At 33.6% G+C, this 25,570-nt stretch overlaps 1 protein-coding gene across 1 annotated transcript in view; it reads left to right on the top strand.

Annotated features, from left to right (window-relative positions):
• LOC128546055 (transient receptor potential cation channel subfamily A member 1 homolog) overlaps positions 1-25,570 on the top strand; it is a 79,194-nt gene that overhangs the window by 16,321 nt on the left and 37,303 nt on the right. Inside the window, exons 3-7 of the mRNA XM_045339847.2 lie at positions 5,691-5,787; positions 13,663-13,803; positions 15,403-15,603; positions 17,744-17,914; positions 25,389-25,457. Coding sequence (XP_045195782.2) covers positions 5,691-5,787; positions 13,663-13,803; positions 15,403-15,603; positions 17,744-17,914; positions 25,389-25,457 — 679 coding nt within the window. The remainder of the gene's footprint in view (positions 1-5,690; positions 5,788-13,662; positions 13,804-15,402; positions 15,604-17,743; positions 17,915-25,388; positions 25,458-25,570) is intronic.

The following is a 25,570-nucleotide window of genomic DNA, read 5'->3' as shown; positions in this document are numbered from 1 at the left end:
GGCAAGGGGGGAAAAAAGTGGTAGACACTGAAAGCAGTAACATTTTTATTTAAAAAAATAAACAATGAGACAGACATTTCCAACATCTTTGGACGGTTCAAAAATTCCATGTTAGACATACGATAAAGCCCGAAACGCGTGAAAATGTTCCGAATGTAAATCGGGTGAAGTAGGCGCTCTATGTATAGAGTTAGATTATGCGTCTAGATACAGTACCAGAGGGGTCGGTCAATTGTGGGTTATTGATTAAACTGGACGAGGTTACTTACTTATTACTTGAGGATGAAAAAAAACGTGTTTTTTAAATGTTGCTCTTAAACAAGGGTGGCGGTTCAACTACTAAAAGTACAACAACAGTTAATTCACAACAAATCGTACGGTATGTTTTATAATCAGTAGAAGCTAGTCGTATTTACGCTTATGAGACCTGTTTCACCCATAAGTAAAGAATTCACAGGTCCATCATGAAATATTTTCCCCAGAGCGCATATACTTCACCTATTCAATATGATCGCGGCCTCCCCGGCCGCGATCAAAAAACATCGCCGTTCAAGACCTAGTATTTCTAACAACTCTTTTTTGAGTTCTTAAACAGAGTTTTTAGTACCTGTCATAAACGGTGAAGCACGTAAAACAGATGTAAAAACGACCAGTGCTATTCAAGTTTCAATGAATTGTTTAAGCATAAACTGTTAAACTGTAATTTCTTACGCTTTCAATTGTCATTAACCTTATGATTGAAATGACATGGCATTGGAGAAAGGAACAGCATGTACACTGTATAATCAAACTGCGAGATATAACCTAATGAAAAGTTGACTACAACAAGAGAAGTATATCAGGCATTGTTTGATTGAAAAATACAACTGAATATTCTTTCAAATTATGGATTTTATTTATAAGAATGCTGTATATAACTATATTTGAAAGTCTTATTTGATATATTAGCAGATCAAGTGTGTTTTCTCCCATAGGTCAATTATATAGAATTTATTATCACAGCTAGGATATTATAAGGAATGGCTTTCACAAGGGGAAGCAGTTGTTAATATTGAAACAGCGCATTGTAGATATATAGGTACATGGATTAAGCATAAGTTTACATAAATCGAGTAGAGTTATATTTTATAGAAATACAGTGTAACTTCCGAAAACCGGACCTTCTGAAAACCGGAAACCTTTGAAAACCGCACGAAATTCAAGGTCCCGATTTTTTCTGTTCTTATTTCTATTTATTTTTAACTTCTGAAAACCGGAACTTCCGAATTCTGAAAACCGGACGATTTTTGAAGGACCGTTTATATTTCAACACTAAAATTGACTTCCGAAAACCGAACAGCAAAATTTTTGCTGGGTTAAAATGTCACCTGTAAATCAAAAAAGGCTGTCAACATGTTCTTTTGTTTATCTATCAGCAGCCCGCGTTTATTTTGACAAGCTAGATAATCACAATGATCATTTGATGCAAAAGTAAGCAAGTAATCAGTGATTACTTTTATTTGTATTCATATTATGAAAACGTGATAAATTACATATCTTAGTGTGAAAAACTTTTTTAATGTTTGAACGAAAGAAAGATAGGTGTTTTAGTTCATTTAGTTACATCAATTAAACTACGCATTGTCAACATTAATGAAATGTTGACGAACTCCGAACTCCAAAAATGGTAAATGTAAGTGGAAAATATTTGTGTAAATGCTAATATTTAAGATATGTGGTTCCTTTTATATTTGTCATTTATGTATTTATTATCCTTAATGTTTGTAATTAATTAATAAATTAATTAATCATTTACTTTTAATTAAATTGTAAAATCAAAAAGGACAATAATCTCCTTCATCCTACGTGTAAGAAAACATAACTCTTGTGTACCAAGTCCACTTCGCCTACAAACTTTCAAACTTCTGAATTCCGGAAACTTTCAAAAACCGAACTTTTAGTCTGGTCCGGAGGTCGTTCGGTTTTCGGAAGTTACACTGTATATTAAGTTCAAATTAAACAGCTGAACACTATCAAATGTATCAATCGCAACTGCCTAGACTAAGCTTATCCTCTCGAAGACCTACAATGAAACAGCCAGGTGCACAGACACTTGGGGTTCGGACTCCCATCCCGTACTACCTCCTCCGCCCCTGCCAACTGCCATTACATTTTTCCATTATAACTCATACTGAGCAATGAGGAAGATCAGACAATATTTTTTTTAATTGTACTGTTTACCATTCGTGCTCTTTAAAACAAAAATTGGGAATCTTTGAAATTGATACTAGAAATCAATAGTCGATTAAGCTTTTTTCCTTTTTATTAGTACCTTCCTGTGAATACCAGATTCTGTAAACATTCTGTCAACTGACACCGGTCCTGACAACTGGCATTCGAGTTCCAGTGAGAGATAAAAAACATAAATAGATCTAATCTACTTGTTTGGGACCCCTCTTTGTTGCTTTTTACCTCGCATATCGAAGTCGGGTACCAGTATTGGACTATTATCATAGCAAGTGATGATCCGGTTTTATTAACTCGTAACCTTATTAATTTTGTACCCGGTTTTATTACACGTACGATAAAAAGCAGGGGGGGATATAAGGGGAGGTGATTATGGTCCTGCACAAGCAAGCGTTCCCAGTGTCAAATTCAGTGATGGCCAGCTTTTTTTCAAAAGCAGTAACTGTAAAAAGGGGTATTTATAAAAACATGCTGAAATTGTAACAGAACCCGTTTTACGATCGTCAACTATCAATACGTGTTGAGGGACGAGTTCTGGGGAATTCTGTCCCTAATTGTCTGAGGAAAAATGGAGAAAATTGAGAGTATCCCATATGATGACCATAAATGTACAACGGATTTGAAATGTGCTTTAGGGCAAAATTCACTTTTTATGGAATGTCAGGATGTTTAAGGTCTACAAACAGTATATCAAAGACTATTTCTTCCACAATCAAAGAATTTTAAGCCTTTTCTATAAATTAATTGAAAGTAATAACATTAATTATGTTCGTAATTCTGCCATTTATATACGCAAAGGTTTTGTACAATGAAATAAAACAAATATAGTATAAATAATTGTAAACCATTTGTGAAGTACATACAGCTGTTGACTTTATTCAAGTTTCATGTTATTTGTCTGGTGTTTGTATGATATTATTGCATATCAACACTTACTTATGTCAAGAAAAAACTTTTCAAACACCATTTGACTCAATACAAGTTAAGCTGCCTCTCATGTTGAATTATTTATTTTATCTTACACAAAAATATGAACGGAAACAAAAAATGTATTAGATCTATTTTTAATTTTATTTCACTAAGCTCAATGCCAGATACAAAACACAAAATACCATCTACGTCGGATATGAAAAAGGTATGAGTATTAATATAATCAACTAAAAGATAAGCCGGGTCACCAGCTAGCCAGAAAACCTTACATGGTAACCTTATAGATTGTTGGTAAGAAATAAGCCGACCGGAGAGACAATGCAAATTTCCTAGACAAAAAATGCATTTTTTAAAGAAACAGATTATCCGAATTGTTTAGCGTGGCATAATTTTGCCAGCGAATACACCGTATACCATAAGAGACAGAATAACGCTTGAGTGATATCGTAGTACATTTAATATCGAACGAGTCACATACCAAAGCAAATCACAGTAACGGAAGAGGGACAGTGATCCGTGACGGTGCAATTTTACTGTCTTGCCAAAGATGGTACGTTACGTTACATAATAAATAAGAAACGCGTGGTGTCTTCTTTTAGACTAAGGAAGAACTTAATAATGATTAATAATATCGAACGAGTCACGGATCAAGGCAAAGCACTGTTACCTAGGTGTGGCAGCGACAGGAATAAGCAACATAGGCAAGACTATGTACAACTTACGCTAGGCTATGTATAACTGACGCAAATCTATGAAACTATTAATTTAGTACTTTGACAGTACCATTTGTACACAACCACTCACTGTACCGCAATCTCATTGCAATTCTTGATTACTAGCAGACACCACATTATTTGTCAAATTTGGACTAAACTTAAACTGATTTGCAATTCCCAGGTTGTAGTTCTGCAATCAATGCTGGTTACTAGCATGCACCGAACACCGTTACCACAGTTAAACAGCTTGAACCAAAATATACACAATAACACTGATTGCGTCCATAAAGTATACTTCATCTACTCTACTTCCAGTCTGCAGAGTTTTTCCCGGCTAAAATAAATTTTCACACATTTAATCCAAGGAAAGTTTGAACGAATGCAGTCCATTTTTTTCGCACGATTGTTGCATGCATCCCGTCTATTGCAGGATTGACCTATTTGAAATTTAAAAAAAAAATGAAAACACTTTATATAGTAGCTAGTAGTAGTTCGTCTTAGACGACTGCAAGTGTTTAAATATTTTCCGGAACAAGTTTAGATACTTTTGCTTAATATATTTGGATATGATATGTAAACGCAAAACCGTGTACCAAACCCGGTTTTGCTTGAAAAAGACTGGGATAAACATAGGTCCGTTATTACGGAATAGAACAGTATTCCAAGAAAACATAATTGTAACTCTCTTAATCCTAAAATGATTTATATCATTTAGACAGTAAATGTAATATCAAATTAGCAACTTTCATGATCTTGCCATACCATATTTATATCATGAGGGGTATAATGATACTATCCTCATTAATCTCCTCAGGAGCATTGCCTAATTGAACTATTTCTATTCAATTCTATTCTGTCATATTCTGTTCTATCCAGCATCGATCTTGTAAGTGATTTATATGCAACCACTATTGCAATAAAATTTATTTTCGCTATTTGAGTTTACTATTTTTCCCGCTTTTAGTGCGTCATTACCCTTAAATGTTGGAATCTTTTGCACCAGAACCTTTTAATTGTTGGATTCTGACACTTTATATGTACATGTAGTTTAAACATACAAAAACTATTAAGAAGAATATATGATGCGTTCCATGAGAAAATATGTATTAGTGACAAAAATTTCAAAATTGAGATAACAAAAATTTTATAAAGAACATTATTTCACCTTTCAAATCTGAAAATTTGAAGTGATTATCTTCACTATTTCAAGAGCTACAATGCTTTTAAGTAAGTCACAGAAGGCATTTTGAAACGTGACGTTAAAATTCATGAAATCAATATGACGTCGTTGTGCATGGCGTGTACTTTTCAAGACTTTAATGGAACAAATTATGCGTATCACTTACTAAACATCATACATTTGAATATTTAGGAACAGTTAAAAGTGATTTTACCGTAAAATAATTTAACCGTATATTGTTGGTTTTATCACGGGCCTTTTATCTATACACCTCTATATAATCATGATTCATGGGTGCTTTGTGATTTCCGTTGCCATGACAACACAAATAACATTTAATATATAAAAATATGGTAGAATTTGATTTGCCTTAGATAACTGAATTACAATATATTAGATTTTAGTTTCTGGAACAACATAAGAAAAACAATCATTTTCCAGTATTTTAAACTACTAATTAATGCAATAATTATATCATGTCACTAATACAGGACTTCTCATGGAACGGCCCATATCTATTGAAAACACTCACAGTTCGAAATTTACATAATGAATCATATACTCCTCTGGTTTGAAAATCAAACATGCTTTATATTTCCAATTAGAATTGATAACCTAGCAAAGAGGCTTTATTTCAGTGTTTCAACAGACGTTAAACAAGACAGGATGTCACTATTCGCAGCATTTGCAAAATACTCTGTCATCGTTTTGACTGCTATAGAGTTAATCATAGAGGTAATTATTTCAGTACTCTCTTCCGCGTATTACATATGGAGATATGAATTTCATACCCGACCATACTTTGTTTAGGGCTATATTGGAATTATTTAATCCTGTTCATCCGTTTCCCGTTTCCTCAAATCTTTGAAACCATAAATTTATATATGTCATGCTGAAACTAACAGTATGCTCAAGGACCATACAACAAGTGCACATACCAATTATTACTTTGTTTTCCCCTTTACACAATATTTCTAAAATCTAATCATGCATTTAATGAAACTTCACACAGTACGTTTACACATAATAACGTTCCGTAAGTCCCTTTTTGACCAAATTATTTCCCTTTTCAATTCCCTTCTTGTTGAAAACCAGTTTCGGGAACGATATGGATACGCTTTTCCGTCCATCCGTCATTCTGTCATTCCGTCCTTCCGTCCGTCTGCAAATTCGTATCCGGTCCATAACTATTTCATTCATTAACGGATTTTAATATTACTTGGCACAAATATTTTCACGATAAAAATGACGTGTCATGCAAAAATATTCGGATCCCTGGCTCAAAGGTCAAGGTCACAATTGGAGGTCAAAAGTCATCGTTGGTTTTTTCCTGTCCGGTCCATAACTCTACTATCAATGAAGGGATTTTAATATTACTAGGTACAAATGTACCTCATATAATGATAAAACAATGTGTCATGCACAACATTCAGACCTCTAGCTCAAAGGGCAAGGTCAGACTTGGCAGTCAAATATTAACATGGCATGAACGGGGTCTGTTTCGTGTCCGGTCCATAACTCATAACTGTCATTCATCACTCATTTTAATATGTAGAGATAGTACCTTTAAAATTCAAACTCATTTGTACAGACTTTTTTTCAGAGTGAAATGATAGCTAAGTGCACCAGTTTATTCAATATATTGATGGTTTTTCTCTTCTCCATGTAAAATTAGAAATATTTGATATTTAAAAAATGACTTTCTCAAAATATATGAAGCAAAATGGACAACTCTTGTATTGACCGTTTTTCAATGATTTCAGGATTTCACCAATTATAGTCTATATCAAAAGTGTCCACAGCTGAATAAATTCAATAGAGTATAGTGTAAGTTTAGTCTACTTTCAAAACTTTGAAAGAGCCTATACTGAACTTTCTTTTATCTTTTAATAAAGTCAAATTCCAAGACTAGCCAAGAGTCTAAAACGCTTGAAAAAAAATCTGAATGAAAGAGAATGACATGCTCTTTATTATAAGCTTACCAAAACCATACCAAAAATTTACCTGAAAGAAGTTATTAAAGATTTTATAATGTAAACAAACCCCTACACCATTTCACCATCAATATTTTCACTCATGAATGCACGCATTCATGTGATAATTGTTGATATAATTGTAAACGAGAGGCCCCAACAAAAACCTTTCTTCAAGTTTTGTAAACAGTTTAAGTTGAAATTAATGTTGATATCTGAGGTTACCAGCTTACTTTGTAAACGACAAAAAATTAAAGACCTTATAGTTTGTTTAAGGTAGTTGACCTGTAACGAAAATCATCAAATAAAGTAATTTCCATATGCTTTTCAGCATTTATTTGTTTTTCAAGAAAAGCAATGCTCGTGATAGTTCTATCCAGAGAATGCTAAATTGCTTAAAATACATTACAGAGAGTCATTACCATCAGCTACCTTAGAATGTTGTAATTACAACCACTACCTTAAAACATTGAAATTATATTTGATGACAATGAATTTTTGTGTTACATTATTTGAAGCAAAGTACTCCGAATTCCTGAACAGTGACAGAAATTCTTAAAGTTGACTAAAGCATACAAAACACTTTCAAAATGATTTATTGAAGTGACAAATATACGCAATCTAGCTACTTTGTTACACAAACGTTATACCAATTTACATGTAACTTTTTTGTTATTTCTCATTGTTAGATACATAACTTTTACATTTTAGTATATAAATTTTGTGTAAATCAATGTATCACTATTGAAAAAATAAGTAACTTTGGCTTCAAGATCAAAACTAAATAACTTTTCTTAATGTCGTAAATTTTCTTCAAAGGAATTTATGCATTATTTTACATATTCTTCATGCACTACTAAATTTTCTATCAGGGCCTCACTACAGCTTACAAAAAAAAAACTGTCAGTGTAAACCATGAGAAAAGTGTGCATATTGTATATTGAATACAAAGGGATTTAAACAAATGTAGGTCATATTTTGTCTGCCTGATCAGTGGTTGGAAAAAGGACCTATCTGATTTTTCTTTAACTTTTGATCAGTGTTTTATGTTGGCTTCAGTTCACTGGTCAATTCAGAGTTGCTCCCCTTAGATTTTCTTTGGTAGGTACCATCTCTATAATATGTCTTGGCACCAATGTTCCCCATGATAAGACGACATGTCATGCACAAAACCCGGACGCCTAGCTCAAAGGTTTAGGTCGCAATTACAGGTTCAACAGGGTTTTTTTTCTTGTCAGGTCCATAACTTTGTCATCCATGAAGGGATGATTTTAATATTGCTTGGCCAACAGCTTTCAGACCTCTAGTTCAAAGGTCAAGGTCACACTTGGCAGTCAAATATTAACATGGCAGGAACGGGGTCTGTTTCGTGTCCGGTCCATACCTCTGTCATTCATCACTCATTCTAATATGTCTTGGCACAAATGTTTCCCATGATAAGACGACATGTCATGCACAAAATCCGGACGCCTAGCTTAAAGGTTTAGGTCACAATTAGAGGTCAAAGTTCAACAGGGTTTATTTCTTGTCAGGTCCATAACTTTGCCATCCATGAAGGGATGATTTTAATATTGCTTGGCCAACAGCTTTCAGACCCCTAGCTAAAAGGTCAAGGTCACACTTAACAGTCAAATGTTAACATGGCACGAACAGGGTCTGTTTCGTGCCTGGTGCAGAACAATGTCATCCACCAAAAGATAACAAAAATAATTCGCAAAAATATTTCCCATGATCAGACGGCGTGTCATGCGTAACACTCAGAACCCTAGCTTAAAGGTCAAAGACACACTTGGAGATCAAATGTCAATACGATTTTTGTCCTGTCCGGTCTTTAACTTTGTCATGCAAAACAGGATTTAATATCAGTTGGCGTAAATATTCCCAAGGATGAGAGAATGTGTCATGCACAGACTCAAAAGGCCAAAACGGATTTTCCTGTCCAGTCTGTTTCATCAACAATCCTTAAAGGAATTTTAACATTACTTTGCTCAAATGATCGCCACCATGAGACGGAGTGTCATGCACAAGAACCAAGTCTCTAAGTCTAAGGTCAAGGTAACAGAGGTCAAAGGTCAAATTCAAGAATGTCTTTGTCCCGAGCATTTCTTCTTCATGCATGGAGGGATTTTAATGTCACTTGACGAAAATGTTCGCCACCATGAGCAACCCTTGTTTTTAGAATTATTTTTCTTTGTTATTAATGTGAATAGCTTATATTTTAACATATATATATTACTGGCCGTAGGGAAAATCGATACCACTTTTCTGTGGTACAACATGCATATTACATCCAATAGTTTAGACATAGTACTAGAGCCGTTTTACGCAATCGAATACCGCCGGAAGTAGAACATTTATGTCAACACCGGTTTCGTATTTCACGTGAAAACAGCTGAAAACTGAGAGGTTATCAACAAATTATTAAGTTACGGGTACCATGAGGATTTTTTATGCATTTAAACGGTAAGTATAATGTTTATGGATTATTCAATACAGTATGAAAGTAAACTTTTACACTTTAAATGGAAATTATGAAAGAAAAGTCGATAAGAAAGTACTGACTTTCTACTTTCACTTTCATTGTCGCTTTTAAATTAAATATGTTCTTTCTGTTAATAAGTGTTTTCTTTTTTTTTCTTAGTACATACATAATCCTATAGCAAATTAGTGTGTGAAATGACAGCTTATTTAAAGCGTCTGGGCCTTAGTTTACCGAATTTTCCATTTAGAATGACCTTTGACCTTATAATAGCTTATAGTCTGTTCTATGTATTTTAGCTGTAGCCAGAGCATAATGTAATTGAGCTAAAATGAATTAATAATTCAAAATAAACTGTTGCAAATTGTAGGAATAGAATAACATTGTATATTTATTATTAGTTATTAAAATATTGTAATTTCAGACAGAACATTACAGTGGCTGCTGAAGCTTGAAAAGTTACTTATAGCAGAGGCAGTCAGAACAATGGGATAATGCTTCTATGTAATTTATTTTTTAAGGCAATTTATACAGGATGGAAGGGTATCACATACAATGTTTTACAATTTACATGTAGTTTTATCTCTCTTTATGATGTTGAGAATACACGAGTCAATGACATCAAATTTATAACGACACAAACTATTGACCATTGATTTATATAAGGCACCATAAGAACATGCACTCATTGAATGGCTTGCCTAATATTCAAAAGAGCAAACAGTTGACAATTAACAGGCAGGCCATTCTTTTAAATGACACCATAAATAAACTTTCATAATTTATTTTTCTTCAACTTTTAAATTTAGGCTGGGAGCCATTCCAAACAAAGAACTGGTAAATTAAATAAGGAGTCATGTAATGATTATGGATGGGATACATTATACTTTTATGGACAATAATAATTTGAAATAATAATATTTTTTAAGATCAAGGTGTTAAGGTGATTTTATAAAGATGGTGTTATGTTTTTTGCATGATGAGTCTTTTCACAGATTTTATTATTTATATATTTCAGGGTGTTCTACATGTCTAATCAGGTTGACAGAAGTGGAAGATGGTCTAGTGGTACAATGATGTACCGATGAAAATCTTTAATAAGTTTAACATGTAGAAGGTAAAGTAATGCCAGTTATTAAAATTACATTCCCCTAAGCATTTAACAGATACACAGTGTAAATGTAATTAAAATGACTTGATGTAAGTTTCATGTTGGATTGTACAGCCAACCATTTTGAATTAAGAACTTTCGATTTAGGTAAAGATATCTATTCAGACTTCTTAAATCTTAGCCCTTCAGATGATACAGGGATAAAAGATCTACTATTGCCAGCCACTGTCCATGTTTCAAAGTTTTTATACACACAATAGCAATAACCATTTTGTTAAAATATCTTGATAATGCAATGTTTTCTTGATATTTGTCACTTGATGTTTTCAATGGATAAGAGTCCTAATTTAATGTAAAGTCTGTATTTTTCAGTAATTGAAGTACAAAATTTGTAGGAAGTTGTTTCTTTATTTCGATCTAAAATGTTCTGTGGATTCATATGATGAGAATGCCAGTGTTGATCTGTATGGTTTAATTAAACACAGATATTGATACCTTCAGGTAATTGTTTACAATATTCAAATAGTTACAATGTAATTCAGTTATTGATTTTGCAATTATCACTTCAAGAGGCTTGTGTAAAGTTTGTTTCACATGAGACCAATGGTCAAGTATGATATAAACTTTACACTTGCAGTAAGAAATGATACAGTACCAAATAATTACAGACTTATGAATGTAATTTTCCAAATATCTTACATTTTTCCACTGAAATTAATTAAAAAGGTAAACACAATTCTATCATTTTAAGCTTAAAAAGGTGAATGTAAGATATAAAATAAGAAATGTCAAGTATAATGTGTGTTATTTTCAAAGGAATTTAAGATATAGTATAAAATTTAGCCTGCCATCATAATATTTCAAAATACAAAATATATGCAGGCTATTTTGGAGTCACACATGTCTATCTGTCCACTTCATATCTTCTAAACTTTTTAAATCAATTTTATATCAAACACTAATGTTACTATTAGTTTTTCTGTGTGTCATACATATATTTTAGGTCAAATAGTAAAGGTCAAGTGAGTGACTTAGGGTCACTATTGGCCTCTTGATATATTCTACTAAAATTGCTCTTATGCATAAGATATATCGAAGTTTTATTAATCCAGAAACAGTTTGACTTTTATTCTACCTTATATTCAGAAATATACATATTTTGAATATTAAAGAGCTGCAGACATCTCGAATGCAGAGTTACTACATTATGCATTTTTTTCTTCAGATATACCTGTGAAATCTTCAGTGTCACCATTCAGCTATTGTTCAAGATCAGTGTCTGCAACTTGCACAGTTCAGTATAGAGGAGCCTACTGAATCAATTTTGTTACATATTTACTGTTATTGTAGGACACACATGTAGAGAAAAACAAGTCCTGTACAGTCGTGCATGTAAATGTGATTCAGAAACTCTGAGAATTATGTAAACATTACACTGTTATAATTTTCAAAATACTATGTCTTGTAGTGTATCAATACTGGTTCATTATGTTATACTGAAGTAGAGAAAATAAGGTGACTTCCAGTAGGGAACTTTGTATTGCATGGCAAAACTTTATTCACTTGTTTACTTTTATTTTATATTGATGTAAATTTTACACGTCATTTGTATCTGAAAGTCAATATTTGATCCAAAACCTTAGTCTTCCTTAAAAAGGTGAAACCAGTAAAACACTTATTGACTACAAACTTATCTAGAAAAAGTATGCGTAGATTCAGATGTTTTTCTCATTATATAGTCTGCTGCAAGATCTATGGGTTATCATTTAAAGAAAAACTATACATTACCTTTAATTTGCAAACAAACTTTTGTAAAGGCAATTTTATTTACTGCCGCTGATAATTTACAGGACTGGTATGGTAGGATCGTATGAAAAAAAAATATTTTCCTTAATAAATTTTCTGACGTCGAACTTTTCAACTTTTAATAAATTTCTTTTCCTAAGAGTAATCAAAAGCTCAAAACCAGAACGGTACAAAAGTTTATATTCAGTCTGATGACCACACTAACGGCATACCCTAAAATTGTACCGAAACTACCAATAATTTTATGTTGACAAACATACCTAATCGAAGTGCTCGGAATTGTATTTACCTTGAGAAACTGCAATTACAAAAACGTCTGGTAATGCAATGCAGTCGTTCTCTAGTGTAAATGAAATACAAATGTATTACTTTTAGTTAAAAAAGAAGTGAGAATCATCTTTCGTTTATTTATTAGCAAATACGCCAAAACAACGTAGACAGTGTCGCTGTCAAAATTCCAGTATTTATTGCAAGGTACTATGTAAAAGTCTTGCTAGTTTTCAGACCTTAGGCGAGGGATATAGTTTGGAATTGTCGTTCGAAGCCACATCTATGACATAATTTGGAGTATATAAATAATGCATTGGAGACATGTGTACCGCTACAGGGAAATCCCACGATGCAAGTTTCAGTCGAGATAAAAAAAAAATGTTTTTATTTCGTTTTCTGTCCATATCTCAGACAAGGTTTGAAGTATTTCATGGAAACATGGTAGAAATGATAACTGCTATAGGGAAATATGGCCCTGCAAATGTCCGTTAGATTGATTGAAGTTGACAGGATTTATATATATATCCGGAAAAAGTATTGAAATGTCCTTTTGGTATAACATATTAATTGAGTAAAATCTTAACCGGTTTCGCCATTAATATGGATCTTTAGGAGAATGTTAACGACGTCGCCATCAGGCTACTACGTTATCAAAAATGACGTCGCTTATGTAAATAATAAATATTGTACAATTGTCGTTTGCATCGCTGAAAAAAATGAAATATGAGATATGTATAAATAGTTGACCAAAGGACTGGAGCATTAAACATAAACAGGTATGTTGTCAATAATTACGACTAGAACTTTAAAAGAACCGCATATCTTTCATGGCTTCCTCGCATGTAAAAACTCAACTTCTGTGGTTGGGATCAAACAAACAAGAGTAAGAAGCAAGCGATTGGAAGCCACCACTCAATAATTTTTGTGTTCGCAATTCGATGTTGTTACTAACCCAATATCTTTTTTTTCAGATATGTGAAATGAAACTGATGTTCTCGTGCACCATGGGGTACTTTAAGGAGAAGGAAAATATTTTGCAATTGATAACGTACATTTTGTCCATACTTTTTGTGATCCATCCCAGTGGCTCTACCGATACTGGATATAGGCCTGTATGTTGAATTTATTTGCATGCTTTATTTGCATAAAACGTTTAATAGCAAGATTAAATTTACTCATTGTTTCTAATATTTAGAGTTCTATTTCTTTCATTTTTTTTATTTAAATTTTAATTATGTCTTCAATTTTAACATGTATGCCCCCTCCAACTGACACCTGACCAAAATGAGAGATATTGCTTTTTCTGGTTTTGTGCCAGTGCCCACTTCAGCCCAACCACCTTTTGGCGGCATATTGTAATTACAGCGTCCGTTCACCCGTCCAGATTTCGTGTACCGTCTTTAACTTTGTAGTACATGGATTGATTTTGAAAAAATGCACCAAATATCAACATGATGTGATGAAGTTTTCCTTTCCAGGGCCACCTCACTTTTTGCGTTTTCTACCTTTAGTGATTTTTTTGAAGACAGAAACAGCTGTAGTTAATTTATGTATATTGTATATACTGAAATTTGACATTTATAGGAAGTGAAGTGTACAAGGACCATTGCTATACCTTACTTACTTTTCACTTATTTTCCTTCAATGGTATTTTTCATACATGCCATACCTCTTCACATATTAGATATATGACTTTGTGTCCAATCAGTAACAATGACATTAAGGATGGAATTTTAAAAAAAATGGAACACGTGGTCAGTCTGACAGTCATTATGATGTGTCATGTGCAAGAACCTTACCTTTTACGGTCGCGTGTAAGCATCACAACTATACAACCTCTACATTTTAGTGTTCTCCTATTATTAATTTTTTAACTGCCTCGGTAGCCTAGTGGTAGAGCGTCCGCTTTGAGTGCTGAAAATATGTATGACGTAGAAATGGTATTAGTTGCTTTCTCGCTTGGCGCTCAGCATAAAAAGGATAGTGCTAGAAATGGTCAGTCAGATGACAGTTTAATGTGCCTGGGTGGGATATTATGTCACATGTCTATGGCGTGATATTCTAGTGAGGCAGCACAAAAGTATGGTCATGTGCTAATCGCTACAAGATGACACCGTCGTTAATATTACTGAAAAAATGTTGAAAAAGACTTTAAACCCGAAAACACCCAAACGTTATGGAATTTTCTTGTCCAGAGTATAACTGTAAAACAAGAGTAGGGTATTTATGGTAATTACATCCATGCATTGATAGAGTGCATTTAGGGGAAGTGCTTTGCACAAGGACCATAACTCTTCCATACTTATTTGTATGTTAACTCCCTTTATGAACTTTTTGTACAGGGCATAACTGTGAATTCATAAATTAGTGAGCATGTTTATTTGTAAAGCTAAGACCTTGTTCAGCAATTCCACAGAAATTAGAATTAAAGCGTCTGTAATGTTCACCTTTTCCTACGAATTATCCTAAGAATGGTCTTATCTTGCGCATATAGGAAAGAACTTAGAGCTTTTGACATCATCAGTTTTCTTTGAATCTGAATAATTTATGATTTAAATATTCTTTACCATACTTACTTTTTCAGTTATCAACCTTTATTTGCCCTTTTATACAGTGCATAACTCTCATCTGCACTGATGTATCTTCTTATTGCAATGTGTATTGACTGTTTATGTTTATATTAAGACAAATGCGTGCTGAACATATTTCAGGAATGGCAATGGACTTGTGGCACAGTGTCAGTTTTCTTGGCATGGATAAATCTATTGTTACTTATCCAGAAATTCGATTGGATTGGTATTTATGTTGTAATGCTATTCCGGGTCGGCATATTGTTCCTGAAGTTATTCCTCGTCTTCTCCTTTCTGATTGTCGCATTTGCCATTACTTTTCACTGTCTGCTTCAAAATCAGGTAAAGTGAAATAGAGGGGTCAAGAAGTTAAGTTGTGTTATTGTACCATATTGTGGTACTCTTAGCAAATATAAAATATATCCCATTGATTGATAATTTATATCAATAAAAGACTTCACATAGAATAGAACGAAATACATGCATAGTTTCTAAATTCAAATTTTATACTAATGAATACAAACATATGTTGATATAGTTAAAATATACGGCTGCGGCCAGTACGGTACAGCGGCCTTTTGTCCGGAAAATACGGTAACGCAATACACTGGATCAACGTTTTTTATTTTATGCTAACTGGTGAAATACTGAAAAACATATATCTGTATCACTCATAGTGCCGAACTTCTTTTTTTTCAGATAAAATTATCTCCCTTGAAATAATATATTCTTTAATTAACTCCCTTTGTTGCCTTTAGAATAACTGGTACCCTATGATTATCCTTATATTCAAGCCATACACGAGTCATGTACAGCTAGACAATCCTATAATAGTAAAAGTTTTGCCAAAGAAATAATAGTAATGCTCTAGAAATGTTACCTTAGTTGCTTGGCCTTGCAATTCATGTAGCTATAGATACGTACTTCCTCCACTTTTCATCAGTTTATCACTATTGTATGGTAGATTTAACTGGCGACAGCACATTTAGTTGGTTGTTGTCTTAGTTTATTATCACAAGACAACAACTCAACCTTACGTAATATGCAAGCATTTTCGTCGAAATACTTTCCCATCAAGCCAGTTGAGTTCCAATTTCCATTCCTATTCGATATTCTATAGATCAATATTTCCATTGAATCCATGATGATATTTAATTCTGCAGCTGGATTTTCCAAAGACTTTCGGATATTCCCCAGTTGTTAACGTCATTCATGTTGTTTTGTTGTTTGTTTTTTTCTGACCTTCAGCGTGTTGTAAACAAATCAAGCTTCCGGTTATTCAATGAACTGACGGCATTGACCCAACAAGTTTTTAATATGCTTACTTAACTACTAACATTGGCCGAGGATTGTGAATTTGTAAACAAAATATTTTAAATGCAGTTTTTGTTTTTAAAAACAAAATGGCGTCGGGTTGATTTCACGGGTCTAATCACCAATATTTGATATCAATATGCCTAAGTGTCCATGATAATTTAGAGGATGAATCATATGAAACAAGGTAGCCTATATAAATCTGAACTTCAGCATGAAGTATTGGTCTTATTTGTGCATGTAAGCATGTAATAAACAGAAATTTTGTTGATCTTCACCAATTAGTATAACATAAAAAAGGAAAATGTGTTTGTTTTCAGTGAGATATCGAAATATGTCTTCACCGATAAGGGAGACAATTCTGTTTGTTTGTTTGTTTTGGGTTTAACGCCGTTTTTCTGCAGTATTTCAGTCATGTAACGGCGGGCAGTTAACCTAACCAGTGTTTCTAGATTCTGTACCAGTATAAACCTGTTCTCCGCAAGTAACTACCAACTTCCCCACATGAATCAGAGGTGGAGGACTAATGATTTCAGACACAATGTCGTTTATCAAATAGTCACGGAGAACATACGCCTAGCCCGAGGATCGAACTCGAAACCCCCGCGATCCGTAGACCGACGTTCTACCTACTGAGCTAAGCGGGCGGGTTGGAGACAATTCTGATATTTTTACTCAGGCTAGGCCTTCGTGAAAATATTCAATTGTCTCCCTTATCTGTTTAGATATGTTTTGATATTACAATGCAAACAAAAAAAATATCCTCAATGTAGTTTGAAGACTTTCGGGACAAGTTAGAAATATCTGCTGGATAATTATAATAAATTGTCTACTTTACTTTAAGGTCAGATGTTGATTTCCCGTTGTCTCAAGTAAAACTGCCAATAATGTGTGCGTTTGTGTTTCATGTTGATTTCAATCTAAGACAACTGAAACCATTCTTGATCAGAAAGTATTATATATAATATATATATCTTAAAATTATCCGATTCTATAGTAGTTCAACATCTGACATGTGCCCCGACTGCTCACTTACCGTAAACAATGATATTACCATTTTTGTACGAGCATTCATTAACTCAGTCACTTTTGTTCTCTTAGATATACATTTTATGTTAAACTATGATTGTTTGAGAATAAGTAGCTTATTAATGATCTTTTGTTACAGGAACCGTTCAGCACGTTTTGGATATCCTTGGTGAAGACTACAGAAATGATGATAGGCGAGCTTGACTACACAACGATATTTCTTGATGAGAAAGTGCACTATAACGCCATCAGTCACGTGTTCTTCTACATCTTTATGCTATTTATGACCATTGTTGCCGTAAACCTAATGGTATGTCACTTAGTTATCTTTTTACTACATGTTTGATTTATTGATGTACTACGAAGTCTTCATTGACGCTTTCCTTTACATGTTCGTGTTTTGATATCTATTACCTATATTAATATGCCAGTTGTACCAGTGTAGAATGCTAACTAAATCTAGCACATTTTTTGTCATCAGTTACACTTCATTGGCTTTATTCTTTCTATAGCCTCTGTCAATATCGATTAGCAAGTGTGTTTGGTGATGTATATAAATTCATAGTTTTTCGTAATGCTTAGGTTGAATGACGTTAGTTGATCACCTCCTATTGTAACATTTCAGTTTAACTGTTGTAGCATCAAACTGCATTTATTAAGAAGGTAGGTTACCTTGATGTTTGTATGTGTGCATGCCCAACCGGAAGCTAACGTGACGATTTCACGACGACGTTTACGACAAACTAAATGTGTTTGTATATACATTCTACTGAAAAATAATCATGAACCTGTCTCCGATCTGATGCTTTATTGTTTAATAATGCAGAAATAATGAATAACTTGCCCCAGAAACGCTTCAAAACATTGTTAGCTTAAATGATGTCTTGACGTCATGACATTACTTGTCAGATGGTCAGAGACCACCAATTCAAAAAAGTACAGGGAACTTACTAGGAATGAGGTAAGCGTATACCTGGAAATAAGGTAACGTCTGTGTGTTCTGATTGGTCAGTCATGTAAACAAGCCCAGGAAGTGATTATTTTTTCAAAATTGATATATTTTCACTGCATTTACAGTATTTTATTATACATTTTGACAAAATTTGCTACATTTTATGTGTACAGTCAAACCTGTGAACAAAGACCACTCTTCGAAACAAGCAAAAGTGGTCTTTGTTCACAGGTGGTCTTTATTCGGGGGGAAGGGTCACTTCTCAGTGAGCCATTATCATGCTGATAAAAATAATTCTACAGCTTTTTGCTTTCTTTATGTTCTGTGTATTAATTCGGCCGGTGCAAACTTTCAAATTTTCAATCAAGCAGTAATTATTATGTTTGCTAGAAGGCGAAGGTCGTAAATATTCGGCGGATTTCAAATATTTTCATTCCGGAACGCTCCAGCTTGGTCGTTATTGGGGGGCAAATATGACCCTTAGGAATGAATCAGGCCGGTCGCTGGTCGCGGTCGCCAGGTGGTCGCTATTCACTGCCTTTTTATGAGTATTTTTCAACTGGGGGACCAGAGACCGGTCGTTGTCGACAGGTGGTCGCTATTCACGGGTGGTCGCTAGCACAAGTTTGACTGTATTTATAAAAGTTTTATCAAACGAATTTCTCCCGCCATGCCAATGATGTACTAAACAGGGGGTCATCTCATTCACACGAAAATTACTTAAATAAAGTATCACTATTCATATATTTTTAGTCCGATATTTTGGTAGAACTAAGAAAGTTCTTGAAAAACGTGTAATTAGATATACATGTTTCGATGTATGGAAGGCCATAATGTTAAAATGTAAGTCTATGGGAAAACAATTGGTGGTCTCTAACCAGTTACCGCGCAAAATTAATAGCTTTTATTTTGAAAGTACGTAATTATGTGCATTTTCTTTATTTGAACTATTTTCAAACAGCCATATTTGCTGAAATATTATTTATGAGTCTTTCGCTCTGAATAATAATCGATATTTTGCTTCTTTTATGTAGTTGTAGTGAAATGTTATGCGGATGTAAGAAAACGGTTGATGGTAACTGATGTTATTGGGAATATAGTTTGATGAAAGGTTACTTATTATGGCCATTTTCAAATAAATTTCGGGCAGTTTGATTTGTAATGCCTATTTTTCCGTTTCCATAGATAATGTGTTACTTATATACTAAAACTAAGCTCTAAAGTTATTCTTTCAGTAGAAGATTGTGGTTTCTTGAATTAAATTGATGTCACCATGGAAACGAAGCCCGTGATCTACATATCTAAATGTAAAATTCAAAAGCGTTGCCACTGGTCTATGTAAGGCACACAGCTTCAGCTTTTTATTTACAATTCAACAATATCCATGAGACTAATATCAGCATGCAGAACGATTTTTCCGTAAAAATGTCAGACAAGGGGTACTGCTTTAAGTATTTTAAACTGTGAATTTTTTGTAAAAAGATACAAATAAGAAATAACACGAAAATATTACTTACGTTAGAAATAAAATGTTTTAAAGCTACATTAACATGAAAGATAATTTATTTTATATCTTTTAATAGAAATTACGACAAAAAGCAAGATATAAGCTATTTTAAACATCTCTGTTGCCATGGTTACTTTATTCTTTTAGAAAAAATAGGGTACCATCTAAAGTGCTTGGTATTTTGCTAATAATATAACCCAAATATTCAATGTTGGTCATTAACAGAATCAAAACCCCGTTTTCATACACAGTTGTTTAAAAATGAGAGAAAATGCGTTACCATGGAAACACGAACCCCGCTTATATTTGACAGCTAACGCGCATACTAGTAAAATTATCAATTATGCAGACTTCTACAGATAACAATAAAACCAAAATACACTGAAAAATATTAAATATCCGTATTTTCCTTCTTCCTTCAATATAAAATACCTTTGGAGGGTCATGTACTTTAAACCTGGATAAAAATTGTACTTGAAAGGACAGAGATAAATGAAATTGAGATTGTAGCAGTTAAAATATTAAATTACACGAAATACAAAAAAAATGCTGCGATTCAACTAATTTAAATTTACCCTGGTAACAAGGTAACCTACCTCCTTAAACGGATATGACGTCTGATTGTTTTAAATCTAATTCGACTAGGCGGAAAGGCGACGTTCCTCTAGTTTCAAACTGGCAAAAAAAGTTAGTATGTGCTAACGGAGATATAAAATTACCACATCTGCAGTGTTTTGATTCAATGTATTATTCTTTATAGTTCTTAAAAGATAGCTGTAACACACGGACAGCTGAAAAGTGTGTCTGGTCAGTAATGTGGCAAGGTTATGAATACATTGCTATCATTTTGACAATGGAAAAAAGAATGTTTGTAAATTGGCAAATATAAAGAAAAAACCTTAAGTAATCTGGAGAGTTTTTGTAGTTGGAGTGGCAAGAAAAAAAATGAATTAGTCGATGTAGATAAGTAGTTATCAATAGGACCTTGCAAATACAAAGCCCTTAATCATATTAATACCATGGTGTTTGCCTTGGACTTAAATAATACTACGTTTACGTGGTATGAAAACGAAAGAAATTGGAAGAATTTCTGTAAAAGGGAAAGCTCTTTAGCGACATTCCTGCACATCAAATATGCTGACAACATTGTTTTATTAGGCGGCGATAAAGTTTGAAAAACCCTTCCTTTTGACGTTCCCGTTGCAACGTAGTAAGTCAACTTACTACAGCGATGCATGGATAATTTATGTCACTTAGTTACATCAGCGTTGCATTATAATTATTTGAAAAATGTCTGAAATGTTACAAGCCTTTTCTGGAATTTTATTGCCTGACATTAAATGGATAAATGGGAAATAGATTTTTCCAAATTATCTGAGTTGCTACAGTGTTCCGTTCAACTCTCGATACGGTCTTAATGCAGTCATTATTTCTTACAGTACATACTGTATTGGATATGTGGCTTTGCCTTTTGATAAAATTATAGCTATGTACCTACGATGCATTATTTCGTACAGTTCCTACTGTATTGGATGTGCGGCTTTGCCTTTTGATAACATTATAGCTATGTACCTACGCTGCATTATTTCGTACAGTTCCTCCTGCTATGTACCTACGATGTATTGCTTCGTACAGTTCCTACTGTATTGGATGTGCGGCTTTGCCTTTTGATAACATTATAGCTATGTACCTACGATGCATTATTTCGTACAGTTCCTACTGTATTGGAAGAGCGGCTTTGCCTTTTGATAACATTATAGCTATGTACCTACGCTGCATTATTTCGTACAGTTCCTCCTGTATTGGAAGAGCGGCTTTGCCTTTTGATAACATTATAGCTATGTACCTACGATGCATTATTTCGTACAGTTCCTACTGTATTGGAAGAGCGGCTTTGCCTTTTGATAACATTATAGCTATGTACCTACGCTGCATTATTTCGTACAGTTCCTCCTGTATTGGAAGAGCGGCTTTGCCTTTTGATAACATTATAGCTATGTACCTACGATGCATTGCTTTGTACAGTTCCTACTGTATTGTATATGCGGCTTTGCCTTTTGATAACATTATAGCTATGTACCTACGATGCATTGCTTCGTACAGTTCCTACTGTATTGGATGTGCGGCTTTGCCTTTTGATAACATTATAGCTATGTACCTACGATGCATTATTTCGTACAGTTCCTACTGTATTGGATGTGCGGCTTTGCCTTTTGATAACATTATAGCTATGTACCTACGATGCATTATTTCGTACAGTTCCTACTGTATTGGATGTGCGGCTTTGCCTTTTGATAACATTATAGCTATGTACCTACGATGCATTATTTCGTACAGTTCCTCCTGTATTGGAAGAGCGGCTTTGCCTTTTGATAACATTATAGCTATGTACCTACGATACGCTGCATTATTTCGTTCAGTTCCTACTGTATTTGGAAGAGCGGCTTTGCCTTTTGATAACATTATAGCTATGTACCTACGCTGCATTATTTCGTACAGTTCCTACTGCATTGGATGTGCGGTTTTCTTTTGTGCTGTCATTATTTCTATCAGGACCTACTGTATTCGATGTGCGGTTTTGTTTTGTGATGTCATTACTTCTTTCATGATCTAATGTGTTGGATGTACGGTTTGTCTTATGCTGTCAGTATTTCTCACAGTACATACTCTATTGTATGTGTGCCTTTGTCTTATGATATCATTATATCTTATGGTACCTTCGCTACATTTTTTTCTTTCAGTACCTACTTTGTTGGATGTGCGGTTTTATTTTGTGCTGTCATTATTTCTTTCAGGACCTTCTATATTCGATGTAAGGTTTTGTTTTGAGATGTCATTACTTATTTCAGGACCTAATGTGTTGGGTGTGCGGCTTTTTCTTTTGCTGTCAGTATTTCCCATAGTAAACACTGTTTTGTATGTGTGTATTGTATTGTGTGTGGCTTTGTCTTATGATATAATAATATCTTACAGTACCTCCGTTACATTTTTATTTTTGTACAGTACTTACTGTACTAAATGTCCAGCTTTGCCGTGTGTTGTTATTATTTCGTTCAGCACCTACGTTTCTAGATGCGCGGCTCTGCTTGTTGGTATCATTTTTTGTTGCAGTTCTTACTAACTGGATTTGCTGTTTTCTCTAGTGCTGTCATTATTTATTGTTAATTGCAATATCTACTATATTGAAGATACGGTTGTGTTTTGTGATGCATTATTTCTAACATTACCTTCTCTACTGGATGTGCAACGAAGTCGTAGGCTTTGACTATTTCTTACAGTACCTGCTGTACTGGATTTGCGATTTTGTCTTATGTTTTCATTATTTCTTACAGTATCTACTGAACTGGATGTGCAGCTTTGTCTCGTGTTTTATTATTATCTTATACTTTATTTGATTTGCACCTTTGTCTTGTGTTTCATTATTTCTTTCAGTTCCTTCTGTACTGACTGTGCAGCTTTATCTTGTGCTATCATTGATTTTACAGTACAATAGACATGTGGCTTTACCTTGAACTTTCCCATTTTCTTACAGTATGAGTTTATTTACACCATATTATCGATTTAGATGTTCTGGTTTAAGTTAAGAAAACGTAATTTTCTCTAATTTCGAAGTAGCTGCTTTCCTTGATGTTTCTTGCCATGGTTTAATTCGGTCTTAGTACCTACTGTTATAAGACTAGGTAAGCAATTTTCCCCACGGTATATTCTGTTATAATACTGGTTTAGCGAATTGTTCGTCGCAGTTCCTACTTCAGTAGTACTTGATAAGCGAATTGTTCTCAAACCATGTCTTCCTTATTAATACTGTATAAGAGAATTGTTCGCAACAGTACTAACTATAATAGTACAGGATACGTGAATTGTTCCACACAGTACCTGATGTTATAGTACTTGATTCGTGAATCGCTCGCCACAGTATCTACAATAACTGTAAAAATACTGGAATAGCGTTATACGTTCCATTTATGCAAATATATTTGCATCAACATTGTTATGTATATATTATCACCCTTTAGGTTTCACGTTGTTTATTTATCTAGTTTTGACACATCGTATACGTATATTCTATTGAGTTCCAGAATGTTCTACCACAATACTGATAACAAGGGTGTAATACTTATTTTCAAAAGGATTTTTCTTGTTGTTTTTTTTTTTCAGAATGTTTTTTATGCTTAGTGTTACATGAAAACTCTGGAACCTTCCATGAAACATGTATTTGTGAGCTGTTTTATAACAGAACCAAAATCAAAAGATTAGTATCATTGAAAATGTTCCTGTATTTCTTAATAACAAAATTTAACCAGTTTGGATATTTAACATTTGAAGGATTTACATTAAAATTGCGGATTTAAATGTTACCTTTGAAGGGATGATTTATAATCTTTGTACATACATAAATACAGTTTTCATTTGTGGATCATTTGAAATTCTTACTAAATGGATTTATATTAAAAAAGGACAGGATTTGGACTATTTCACACAATATGATTAAAGAAAGAAGACATCTCAAGTTTGCAATGCGTTTCATATTAAAATACTTCTTCAGGCAAACATACAATGTATCAATGTAAACAAACATATGTATGACGTTATGACGTCAGTTAACATGACATCCTAACGCCAAAGTATGACGTTACTTTTGGTGCACTATTTGAATTATATATACAGTCCAGAAAAACAGCAACAGAACCTATAGCAGTAAGAACAATATTAAAGTAAATAAGTACCATATATCAATGAATTTTACTACTACTACTTCTAATAATAATAATAATAATAATAATAATAATACATAATGAAATAAGTAAATAAATATAAATATATAAAAAATAAAAATGATAAATAAATAAATAGATAAATAAATAAATATTTATATATTATATATAGACAGTTTGCCAATATGGTTATTATTCTCAAGAAAATATTTATAAGTCTGAATTGAATACATTCATCATGTGGAATATGTTAGTAAAAAGTGAACTAATATCAAGAGCAACCAGATAAGCCTTCTCAGAACCTAATTTTCACTCTTTTAATTTAAGAAGGAAATCATTAGTATCCTTAATGTAAGAAGGCAGGGACTGCATATGAGGTTTAAGCATAAATTCATGACATTTAGATATGTTATCTGTGCAACAGTTTCAGGCTGACACAATAGGCCTTAGTGGGAATCCAAGTGGCAGATTTCCATCACACTGATAAGTGTTTTGAAACATGATAAAGTTACGTGGTCATCTCGTTAGCCTTATTCAGGCCAGTGCAATTAAATTCATAACTTAGGGCGTGTATAGTGCTTCTACAAATTTATAGTCTGTGTGATTTTAGGTTGGTCTAGCTGTAGATAAAATACGAGAATTCCAAACAAAAGCCGGCCTGGCCAAGAAGGAAATGCAAGTAAGTATACAAGAATTATATTATAAGGACTCATATCTAAGATAAATGGGAAAAAAGAACCTCCGGATGCAATGACTACAGTTAAAAGTCACGCATCAAAAAAACGAGACATT

The sequence above is a fragment of the Mercenaria mercenaria genome, chromosome 4 (assembly GCF_021730395.1).
Source record: "Mercenaria mercenaria strain notata chromosome 4, MADL_Memer_1, whole genome shotgun sequence".
NCBI lineage: Eukaryota > Metazoa > Mollusca > Bivalvia > Venerida > Veneridae > Mercenaria > Mercenaria mercenaria.
The sequence above is the reverse complement of the archived record's forward strand: the minus strand, read 5'-3'. Positions and strand labels throughout refer to the sequence as shown.